Below are 12,087 nucleotides of genomic sequence, written 5' to 3'. Positions count from 1 at the left end.
GTATTCTTCAGAATCGTTTCTTCTTTGTCGGATGTTTCCAAAGTTCGCAAACTAGTATAGGCGACGAAATTTATCCACAGATGAAGACCATGAATCTTGATGGGGATAGATTATCAGTTAGGGGATGTGAATCTGTGAGGGAGTCTGCATTAAAGACAATGATGAGCATGAACCATCTAAGTTGCCTGCAAGAAATGGATATCTCACGGTGTTCCTCTCATGTATCCTTTTCTGGGCAATTGTTTTCCCAAATCTTTGCAAAAGCTGGAAATCCGGAGGTGTAGAAAAGTAGAATTCCCGCAGCGCAATGCATCAATCTCTTGGGGGCCAAAGAAGAAGGAAGCTTGGGAGGGTTTGAAGGAGACAGTTTTGTTGTCATCAAGTGATAGTTGTTTGTATTCATGGTGGATGAATGTGACTCTTGGTGGGTCTCTGGCACAAAGAAGCTCCCTATACCAAACTGGGAGAATTGAAGGGTTTGATGCACCTTGGGCAATTTCTGCTATGGCCTTTATGAATTGACCAATTCCACATCCATCACACAGTGTGTGGTTAACACGTATAGCAAAGATGAAACCACCGCATTTGAGACGTGTTACCTGAATAAGCAGCAGAGGAGAGTTAATAATTCCGTCATCAGAAGAAGAGGAACTTGGCAGCTATTACAACTTGGTTGAATTGGAACTTTGGAAGGGTAGGAATGCATTTATTTTTGAAGGGAAATGGACCTCCCCCCCTCCTAGTTGCGGAAGAAGCTCATCGGGTCTTCCATGAACTTCAAAATTAAAGATGTTCTTTCACTCTCTTGAGGCCTTTACTCTTCTTGTAAACTGATTTGGTTTTTTGTGGATCATTTTCAATACTATCCTTCATTTGTTGTCCAAATATGGACCTTAAATTTATTTATAGTGAAATAAAACGACTTTACCTTTGACAAAAAAAAAAGTTAAATAAATTATTTTATAATAAAAAATTTATTAATATTAACTATATAAAAATTTAGTCACAAAATGTTAAAAATTAATTTTCTATATTTCTTATATAGATCATTTTTATACAAACCCTTGAAACCCTAGAAGGATACACTATTCAACGTAACATTTGTTATACCAAACTGGGAGAATTGAAGGGTTTGATGCACCTTGGGCGATTTCTGCTCATCGGGTCTTCCATGAACTTCAAAATTAAAGATGTTCTTTCATTTCACTCTCTTTAGGCCTTTACTCTTCTTGTAAACTGATTTGGTTTTTTGTGGAACATTTTCAATACTATCCTTCATTTGTTGTCCAAATATGGACCTTAAATTTATTTATAGTGAAATAAAATGACTTTACCTTTGACAAAAAAAGTTAAATAAAAATTTAGTCACAAAATGTTAAAAATTAATTTTCTATATTTCTTATATAGATCATTTTTATACAAACCCTTGAAACCCTAGAAGGATACACTATTCAACGTAACATTTGTATCTGATGCAAGTAAACAAGAAATCTTACCTTAATGGATGAAAGGGAATATTAATATAATCACGAACATGCTTTATATATTGTACTTTTTCCATTGCATGTCGTTGTAAATTGATTAGATATGCGACATTTTCTTACAGTGATTAAATGATGGATTATTGTCCATAGTATGAACAGTTTTAAATTTTATTCTTACATAGTAAGTTTGAATTTCAATTAAGGATGGGGCATCCGAAAAATTGAGATAATAGGTCAATATGCAAAATGTGATCTTGTAAGGTTATCCCGACATATTCTTTTGTCTCAGCAAACTTCAGTACCATTAGCGGTCGCAACGGAACAATTAAATTGTTGAAACAAACCAAGTATCAGTATGCTAAATCAAAATTTAAATATCAAACCTACAGGTAATGATGCATCTATCCTAAACAAAAGAAAATCCCATACTCATCCTATTCCCAACTAGTGGGAGCAACAGCTCCGGGTGCCGGAACGGAAGGCTGAGGAGCTGGAACCGGTTCCCAATCACCTGCAGCTGCAGCTATAAAAAGAACTTAGGTCAAACAAATTGTGATCTTATATTTTTTTAACAAGACTATGTTAAAGCTGCAAGAGTTTCTACCATTTCGAGGGAGAACTTTTGAAACACAAGAACACATTAAAAGCTTGATGCAGCAACTATTGCGCATCCAATTTATTAGGAAAAAGGAGGGAGAACAAATACGGGGGTAAAGAGAATGACAATACAACCAATCAAACTGAAATTAAATCACACAAATGACTAGCATATAACCACAGATCCAAAGTTGAATAAATTATTCTTACAAGTATCTGGGGCCCAATCAGCAGGCGCAGCTGCAATAGGTTGTTGTGGAACTGCCTCGGGCCAGGGTTGTACTGTGACAGCCGTCCATTCACCATCAGCTGTGGGGAAACCGGCAATGCCAGCAGCACCAAAGTCTTGAATGGCATATTCTGGGGCAGCTGGTGCTTCCTCCTCCTCTTGTTGCTTGGCCTCTTCAGGAGGAATGCCAACATCAACATACCGCATTGGAGAATCAGTATCGCAAAAGGCAATTGTTGGAATATTTCCAAGAGCACCTTCCTTAATGGGCTGCACAAAAATGGAAAAACAAAAATGAGATCAACTGATAGCAGAATTTCAAAGCCCCATGAAAACATTGGTTGTTAAAAGTGAAAACATATTACATATACAACATTACATCCTCAACACAACCAAAAAACTCTTTGAACATCTAATGCGGTACCTGATGATCAGTCCTTGGATCAGTCAGAATAAGAAGGCGAGGCTCGTTATAGGATGTCTGCATCTGATTAGTGAATGTTCCAGGAGTGTGCCTTCCAGCAATTGCATTTGCACCGGTGTATTGGGCAAATTTCAAGACTGCCCTCTGACCATATGGCCTAGCAGACTGAACAATGATGTCCTGCGGATTCTCGATGGCAACAATAATCCTAGCAGCAAGTTGGAGCTTCTCCCATGTCTTGCCAAGGTTAATTATGTAAATACCTGGTAACAGGAAATACTAAAAATCAACAAAAAGATAAAATGCATTCTTTGTTCAGTACAATGTACAAACGAAAGAAGAGTAAATTGACAAAAGTACACATAAAAGAGTTTGGGATGGACAAAAATACCTACTAAAGATTCGTGAAAACAAAAGTATTCTTCAGATATTGTTTTCGATAGACAAAAGTGTCATACTGTTGGTAAGGTTTGATATTTACAATCTTTAATGTGTACTTTTGTCCATGGAAAACAATCTTTGGTGTACTTTTATATTTATAAATCATAGCCTGTATTTTTATCCACCCCAAACTCTTTCACGTGTACTTTTGTATATATATTACTGAATTAGAATGATTATAGGCATCTTAAGGTTTGATCAATTTTGGAACAGAAGTTACCCGTTTATAACAAGCTAATAAAAAGCACATAACAAAAAACAGAACCCTATAGACACAAAAAGATAAATAAATAAACCGAAAAGAAAATTCACAAATGAGCAAGGAATATATAGACACAATAAATAAATAAATTTCTACACAGATCTCTGTGTATTTAATATGAGCAAACGAATATCAGAATAAACCCAAGATATAACGTTACAAAATCAAAATGCCCTTCAAATTCACCACAATCGACACACGCTTCAATCATATTCATATTCACAACCAAAATGTAACCGAGAAAATAAGAAAAAATTATCAAAAGAAGAGTGTTTTACCATCATTGCGGCGTTTGAAGACATAGCGTTCCATCTGGAAGTCGCAGTTTTTGGTTCCCAAATGCACCTCAGCCGCAAGCATCATCTGGATGTCTTGCTCCTTCTGAGAGAGCTGGCGCGGCGCAGCGGCGGAAGTGGCCATAGTTGCGGTGGAGATTTGGTCTCTCGAGAAGATTTGGAAACGCTTGAAGGTCCAAGTAGTAGTAGTGGCAGCGGCGAGAGGAAGAAGGTTTGACGAGTTAGGGTTTTGAGGAGGCACTTCTTCTGTTTCTCTCACACTCAATCAGTCGACAATAATTTACATATATATATATAAAACTATTTAAACCCTTACTAAATTTAGTCACAAAAAAACCTTTACTAAATTTTACAAACTAAACTCTTGTGAATTATTCAATTAAGGGACAACATATATTTGGTGGAAAAAGTATATTATTGAAGAGCTTAAAAGACCAATTTAAAATATTTTATTTTTATAGCTATAATTCATTCTTGATTTAATTTTTATTGTTTGTTTTAATGATCATAGAAAAGTTAAATTAAAATTATGTTCCAAAATTTTTTTTGGTCTTTTTGAACTGAAGCAGAACACAAACAGAGAACTTTTTATTTTTAATATGATGAAAGGAAGGGTATATATCTGAGTTATGGGGGTGTATGGTGATTCATTGGCGTATGATGGCTGTCCAAGAGAAATCGGACCGTCTGATTGAAGGTACTGAAAATTCTGGGTCTGATTTGTGTACTGACAAAAAACCTTGGAGGTCATGAATATTATAAATTTATCCCTATAATTTTTTATAATTTTAAACTATACCTAGAATTTGGAGGTCATGAATATACTTTTTTCACCAAAAAAAACTCCTTCAATTGAACTATAAAATGTAAATTGAAATTTATATTTTATCCGTATGAAAATAAAATATTCGTTCAAAATATTAGTCAATATTAGAAAAATATTAAACCTAATCCTTTTTGGGCAATTGTTTTCCCAAATCTTACAAATACAAGAGAGCTGTGATTCACTGACCTCCTTGTCATTGGATGTCTTTCCCAATCTCAAGAATCTCCAGATATCATTGTGTAGGAATCTGGAATCAGTGTCAATGTCAGAGGCACCACACACTGCTCTTCAACGTCTCAAAATAATTGAGTGCTCCAAATTAGTTTCATTTGCAGGAGAAGGACGGGCTGCACCCAACTTGACTCATCTGGAGATATCATGGTGTAGGAATCTGGAATCAGTGTCAATGTCAGAGGCACCACACGCTGCTCTTCAACGTATCTCCATCTATGAATGCCTTGAATTAGTGTCATTTGCAGGAGAAGGATTGGCTGCACCAGTGGTGGAACTTGAAACAAAATTTTGGGAGGTCTAATAAAAAATAATTCTCAAAATATTTTTGATATAGACTCCACTTAAGATAAGCTCGTCTAATCTCATCTCTCTGGTTTTGGGGATATTGCCAAATTTAAAGCCCCTTTTCAAGATCTCGTTCCAAAAAGTTAAGGTTAAAGTCATGAGATGTAACCCTTTGAACTTTTGAAGGTTATATCTCACTTTCTTCGTCATTCATTAAAGTAGAAGAACTATCTACAAGTATTGATATTGTAAAATTTATATGTTCTCTTTCTTAAATATTAGCCTTCCTGTTAAAAAATGTATCAATTCTTTTTGGTGGCATTTATGTTTGTTAAATATCATTTCACTGCTCATCCTAAAATCTAAACAATGATCCAACATTACTGCACTACTATGCATTTCACAAAAAAGTGTAGAAAATAAAAAGAACTGAAAGACTATAGAATGATAACTGTGTTTGGTTTTTCTGATGACAAACTCCTAGTCTTGAAATAATATTAATTTGTGTATTAGTGTGTCAGGAGAAAGCCTATGAGCTCTGCATGAGATACATTGAGGAATAAGCAGCAATACAGAAACATGGGAATACCCTTGCTGTCACTTGAGTAGACAAGGTCAAATATTCTGAAACCGAAACAGTGTCAATTACAGAAAAGGAGAGGAAAACTTGAAAGCTAAAATGTTGTGGATAGTTAGCTGCCTGCAATGGTCAATACAATGCATATATGAAGAGGCTTGATTGAGTATGATTAAGTTGTCCCTTTCAGCACATAATCTTTATATAAATTCAAACCATATTTACATTACCTTCATTCAATCAAAAGAAGTGATTTCTGTTTTAGCTTCAGGTTGGTATAGTTACTCTATTCCTCTCTGCAATTTACTTCAGGTTGGAGAATATGGCAGGAGAAAAGCTTCCTTTCTCTCTGTTACTATTTCAAATTCAACACTGTCCTTTGCCCGGCAGACGCTACAAGAAGAAGAGTTGCAGCTAAACTCTTCATGAAGGTAACATAAACTCGATGGATCCAGAGGTATTGATCTTTGAAGCTGCTCTATCTCATATCATTTCTTATGGATACCAACTCAAATAGATTTTCCAGAGGCATCAAGGGATAGATAAATGTTGTGCTAGAGGATTTGCTTTCTTTCTGGTTTCACATATTTAAATGCGCATTAGGCAGCTTCTGTGGGAATCGCAACTTGGTGAGCATGTAAGTACATTTGTCAAAATTTTGCATTGTGGTATTATTATTTTGATGTCAATCTTTTCTCAAGCTGAATTTGTCCCTTTCGGTTATGTTTTTGAAGCTAAAAAGGAATGCAACAATGTTGAACACATCATTGTGTATTTATCAAGCAGGTTCTTATCATAGTCCTTCAACTTTGAGGTGTGATCGCTATCCGTGCTCTCTACCCAAAAAGTTCGAAAACAACGGCTATCTATTGTATCATTGATTTCACCATTTAGTTTATGTGGTTATGTTCTTGGACAAGAGTTCTGCACTTATAAGTAGTAGTGCTTATAAGTTTTGAGACTTGCTTGTAGCTTTATTTGGAAAATAGTGAATATTTTTACCTTCCCGTGTATTTTTTTTCCCTCTCACATTGAGAGGTTTTTTCCCACGTTAAAATTTGGTGTTCTGTTGTTTTGTCTTCTCTTCAATTATTTGCTGGTATTGATGCTTCCATATTATGCCTTTGACAGGTTTAGTTTATTCCCACCATGAACGATCATTTTACAATGTTAAATATCTTGCCTATGAAAATTATATTGAGGTGCATTCTATATAACTAGTAGCTTAATGTTTATCTCTCTTTTTTTTTATAAGAGAAAGAAAAGAATTAAAGAAAACTAAAAGCAATTCAATTTGACTGTACTAAACTCAAGAATATTGAAAATAATGCACCCACTATTAATTATCTTAAAAGGTTTTCATAGGTGTACACAGAAACTATTCTCTTGGCATTTACACAAGTTGCCTTGAATAAATGAAAGAGAAGAATCATCCTCTTCCAAAACAAAATTTAGTTCATTAGGAAAAACTATTTAAAATTCTTTAAACAAGAATTTAATTGGCTGATCAAGATCCAAGAGTGACAATAATGAGAAAAATATTTATTCTTGGATGCAGGAACAACCTTATTTTATAGATGCAAGGCAATTAATGTCAATCACCGGAGTGAAAAGCTGTATAAGACTAAAGAGAGTGGTTTAGACATTAAATCATAACTAACTAAGAAAAAGGCAGCAAGAGACAAAGAAAAAGGATGTCCCAAAAAGACATTCATGATCAAGCTACTAATTAGTGCCGATTGTCTAGCTTATAAGGACAAATTGGTAAATTCTGGAGTGGCAAGTTTTGCATCGATTGTGGATCCTAATTCCCTAAATGATCAAATAACGATCCACTTTCTTACTTAAATTGCTTGTTCCACCATTTGAGCAATCATAGCCAAAATGACAAAAAAGTTACAGCTACATTTAATATTTGATTAGCCAGCCAGCAAGAGCAATTCCCACAAGCATCCAACTATGAATTAGGCAATGATGATGATGATGCAATGATATTTCTTCTATCAAGATAGCTGGATGGTAGACCTAGCATTAATGATAGTGTATAATATTTGTTTTTCTTGTTCTTCATGTGTATTTATTTACCACTCTTTGTATAAGATGACTCACATTCAATATTCGATCCAAGTTACATAGCAGTAGAATGATTAGTACATAATAAATACATAAAGAATAAAATAAAGACAAAAAAAAAACAAATCATACACATTTTACTCTGGGTCTAATGCTCATAACAACTACACTCACAAAATGACAAGCACTTAATTTATGATGGGGCCATAAGTTATGATGGACCAGAATGAGACAAAGGTAGTTTGATACTACAGTTTGAACAACTTGAAAATATTAATACTTTTTAGTTTTTATTCAACCGTTGAGCTACTTTTGTCTTATAAAGCAAAAGGACATCACAATTTTGAATTTTAGTAATAATGAATATGAGTATACAATGAATCCTAAATTGTGGTGGGAGAGGAAATTATCCGTTCCCAAGATGATGTTCATCCGGATATCCCAAGTCAGAGGGCTTACAGAATCAACATCCCCATGCAGCCACTGGTCCAGATTCCCATTGTCAACATATTCATACACAAGCATCCTGAGAAACATATCAATACTTAAAATCTTACTAGTCTTGAACTTTTTAGCTTTAATTTTTCCAAATGAAATGTCAAGAGTTAATACCTGTACGCCCCTCAACACAGTATCCAAGCAATCTAACAAGATTCTTGTGCCGCACACGACCAATAGCTTCTACTTCTACCCTAAATTCTCTCTCAGCTTGTCCCCTAAGATGAGTCAAACATCACGTGCTTACTTATATACAAGAGTAAGACCAGAGAACCTTCATTATATTGTAAAGAGTAAACAATCAAGAAAAAAATCCAAAATATGACACTGCAAAACTTTTGACAAGCAACAACACAAAGAAACACAGTTCTGATTCTTTTCTTTACATCAGTAGTAAGTCATGCTACCTTGAAATCGAATTATTAAGAAAATAAGTCCAAAAGAAGCAAGAGAAACATTGTATTTCATGTTCCTTCCTCTTGTTCAAAATATTGAAGGCCTATAATTTCTTCACTATCTGCAACCAAATTGAAAAAACCCGAAGACATTAAGTACACAAATTTACTACGGCCAACCATGAAACATACCAAGCATATTGATGATTACGAAACAGAATATACCAACCTAGTGAATGAACCAGGATGGAGCAACTGCCAAAATTTGTTGCAGAATAAACTTTAGAAGAAGTTGGTACTGAGTGTTTTGATGAACTAACTTCCAGATTATTTTTCACAAAGATTGAAGGTCATGACGATTCTTTTGTGATGCACGATCTGTTGCATGACTTGGCAATATACCTTGCTAGAGGTTTCTATTGCAACTTAGAAGATCTTGAAGAGGAGGAGATAATGATTCAGACTCGGCATTTGTGTGGAATTTTACGTTATTGTAGCTTAAAACTTTATAATTCTCGTTCTAAAGTAGAATCTTTGAGGACATTATTATTGTTTAATGACCAAATCTGGTATCATGAATTCAACATTGAAACAGCAATATGTGACATATTATCAAAGTGTAAATACTTGAGAGCTTTATCCTTTCATAAACTCAATGTGTTGCCTAATTCAATAGGAGAATTGATCCATCTGCGCTACTTGAATCTCTCTGGGACAAGTATTGAGGCACTACCAGAATCGTTGTGCAACTTGTATAATCTATAAACATTAATATTGTATCATTGTACTGAGTTGACCATGTTGCCTAGTGGCATGCATAATCTTGTGAATTTACTGCTCCTTGATATTAGGGAAACTTGCTTGCAAGAAATGCCTAGAGGAATAAGCAAATTGAAGGGATACAATGGTACAATATTTCCAAATTGGGTTGCGGATTCTTCTTACCAAAACATGACAATTGTAGGTCTGTGGGATTGCAAGATTTGATGCATGCTTCCTTCACTTGGAGAGCTGCCTTCTCTTAATGTCCTGTACATTCAAGGTTTTGATCAGCTGAAGAGTGTTGGCATGGAGTTTTACAAGAACAAAGGCCATCATTCTTCTTTGTGTATTACACCGTTTCCCTCACTTGAAACATTGGCATTTGTGGATATGGCAAGTTGGGAGGAGTGGCACTTACCTGACTCAAAAACTTTTCCTCAGCTCAGGAAGCTTGAAATAAGAGATTGCCCAATGTTAAAGGGAGAGATGCGTAATCAGGTAATCTTGAGAATTGTTTCTTCTATGTCTGATGTTTCCAATGTTTGCAAACTGAAAATACAGGAAGATCGTGATGGAAGGTCTCTAGATATGCAACTTGATAGGGATACTTTATCAATCAAGGGATGTAAGTCTGAATTTAAGGTAATCAGCATTAGCCATCTAAGTTGTCTCCAAGAAGTACACATCTCATATTATTGCTCTACTGTATCCTTTGCTGACAATTGTTTTCCCAAATCTTTGCAAAAGATAAAAATCAGTGGTTGCAGCAGCCAGGAATTCCCAGAGCAACAGCAGCAGCACAAGTATGATTTGGTAGAGCTACAAATAGAAAACAGCTGCGATTCACTGACCTCATTCTCCTTGGATGCCTTTCCCAATCTCAAGATTCTTAAGATACAACAGTGTAAGAATCTGAAATCAGTTTCAGTCGGTTTCATATCTGCTCTTCAATGTCTCACCATGGTCGGCTGCCCCGAATTAGTGTCATTTGCAGGAGAAGGACTAGATGCACCCAACTTGACTCATCTTAAAGTCACAGATTGTGTCAAGTTGGAGGCATTTCGGTCTCACATGAATAGTCTTCTCCCATGTTTAGAGTCTCTTGATATAAAAGGTTGCTCAAACCTTTGTAGGTTGCCGGAGGGTGGTTTACCGCCTAACTTGAATCAGCTTCTTGTGGGAAATTGCAAGAAACAAGTGAGAGGGTTATCAGGGATGGGAAACTTCCACACCCTCACTCATCTTACCATTTATGGTGGCTTTGAGGGCCCCAAGTCATACCCTGAGAAAGGTTCACTACCTCATCTTCCCTCCCTTACCACTTTGCATCTCTATTGCTTTCCAAATATGAAGACATTGGAGTGCAACCAGCTTCTACCCCTCACCTCCCTCAAACATTTACTCCTTTCATACTGTTCCAATCTGAGGAATATGGCAGGAGAAAAGCTGTCTTCCTCTTTGTCATCATTTCAAATTCATATCCGTGGTTTGTTGGGAGAACATTGAAAGAACAGGAATCATCAAATTTGGGCCAAAATTTCTCACATCCCCACCATTAAAGTCGATGGCATCAACCTTTTTGAATAAAAGGTTACTGACTACTTACCAAGTAATTCTCTAATCTTCATATTTCACATGCTTTCACATGCTAGCACAATTAAATAACTCATACATGCCTAAATTTCCTTTTCCTTACAAACAGCAACATTAACTAGTTAAACTGATATGCCAAAAAGAATGCAAGAAAATTTGCATTCTTTTGTTTCATTTATTGGGAAAGCTCTCATTTTGTTGCTGTACTTAAAGAGAATACTCTAACAAGAACTCATTGCTATATGTCATACTTATCATCCTTCATATTTTTCAGCATTTACAAAGGAAGATAAGTGATGGTTTTCAGTGGCTAAGAGAAGGGGGGTTGAATCTTAGCCCCTTTTTGCTTATTAACACTTGCTGGTCTTTGAAGCGACTTCTGGAGACTTTTTTATCTTTGTCTCGTTTCTAGCCATGAGACTTTTATTTTTGTCTCGTCACTTGGCACGAGATATTTTTTAGTTTTAGCTCCTGCGCAGTAGAAAACAGAAATGGAGTAGAAGAGAGAGAAAATTACACCCAGATATATTCTGGTTCAGCTGCTAAGTGCAGTGCAGCCTACATTCAGTTTCCATCACAACAATGATGGAATTTCACTATAATCTTCTTGATTATAGACTGTAAAGTGCTAACCCAACTTACAAGGTGATTCCCACAGAATCATGATACACAACACAGATGTACAAAGGAACTCTAAGGACATTGGTGCACAAAATTGCAATCACACTTTGCAATCCCGCACAACTAACCAGCAAGTGCACTGGGTCGTCCAAGTAATACCTTACGTGAGTAAGGGTTGATCCCACGGAGATTGTCGGCTTGAAGCAAGCTATAGTTATCTTGTAACTCTTAGTCAGGATATCAGAAATTATCAGGATTGATTGTGAAAAGCAAAAGAACATGAAATAAGTACTTGTTTTGCAGTAATGGAGAATATGTTGAGGCTTTGGAGATGCTCTGTCTTCTGAATCTCTGCTTTCCTACTGTCTTCTTCTTCAAGCACGCAAGGCTCCTTCCATGGCAAGCTGTATGCAAGGGTTTCACCATTGTCAGTGGCTACCTCCCATCCTCTCAGTGGAAATGTTCAACGCACCCTGTCACGGCACGGCTA

The 12,087-nt window shown here is 36.0% G+C and overlaps 3 protein-coding genes across 3 annotated transcripts in view; 2 read left to right on the top strand and 1 right to left on the bottom strand.

The window, feature by feature from the left end:
• Window positions 1–303, top strand: part of LOC107472097 (putative disease resistance RPP13-like protein 1) — a 43,327-nt gene extending 43,024 nt beyond the window's left edge. Inside the window, exon 2 of the mRNA XM_052258004.1 lies at window positions 1–303. The gene's annotated coding sequence lies outside the window, so the exon portion shown is untranslated.
• A 1,421-nt stretch (window positions 304–1,724) lies between these two features.
• LOC107472101 (40S ribosomal protein SA) lies at window positions 1,725–4,009 on the bottom strand. Its single transcript, XM_016091660.3, has 4 exons — window positions 3,716–4,009; window positions 2,735–2,997; window positions 2,292–2,580; window positions 1,725–2,007 (listed from the first exon to the last, which is right to left on the bottom strand). Exons 1-4 carry the CDS (start codon window positions 3,855–3,857, stop codon window positions 1,919–1,921), a joined length of 783 nt encoding a protein of 260 aa, XP_015947146.1. The 5' UTR covers window positions 3,858–4,009; the 3' UTR covers window positions 1,725–1,918.
• Window positions 4,010–4,821: 812 nt separating this feature from the next.
• LOC127744909 (putative disease resistance protein At3g14460) lies at window positions 4,822–10,889 on the top strand. The gene is made up of 6 exons (XM_052257759.1): window positions 4,822–5,088; window positions 8,964–9,373; window positions 9,473–9,585; window positions 9,664–9,881; window positions 9,945–10,025; window positions 10,131–10,889. The coding sequence occupies exons 1-6, from the start codon at window positions 4,822–4,824 to the stop codon at window positions 10,887–10,889; spliced, it is 1,848 nt and encodes a 615-aa protein (XP_052113719.1).
• Window positions 10,890–12,087: the final 1,198 nt, after the last annotated feature.

This window comes from Arachis duranensis, chromosome 2, assembly GCF_000817695.3.
Source record: "Arachis duranensis cultivar V14167 chromosome 2, aradu.V14167.gnm2.J7QH, whole genome shotgun sequence".
Lineage (NCBI taxonomy): Eukaryota > Viridiplantae > Streptophyta > Magnoliopsida > Fabales > Fabaceae > Arachis > Arachis duranensis.
The sequence above is the reverse complement of the archived record's forward strand: the minus strand, read 5'-3'. Positions and strand labels throughout refer to the sequence as shown.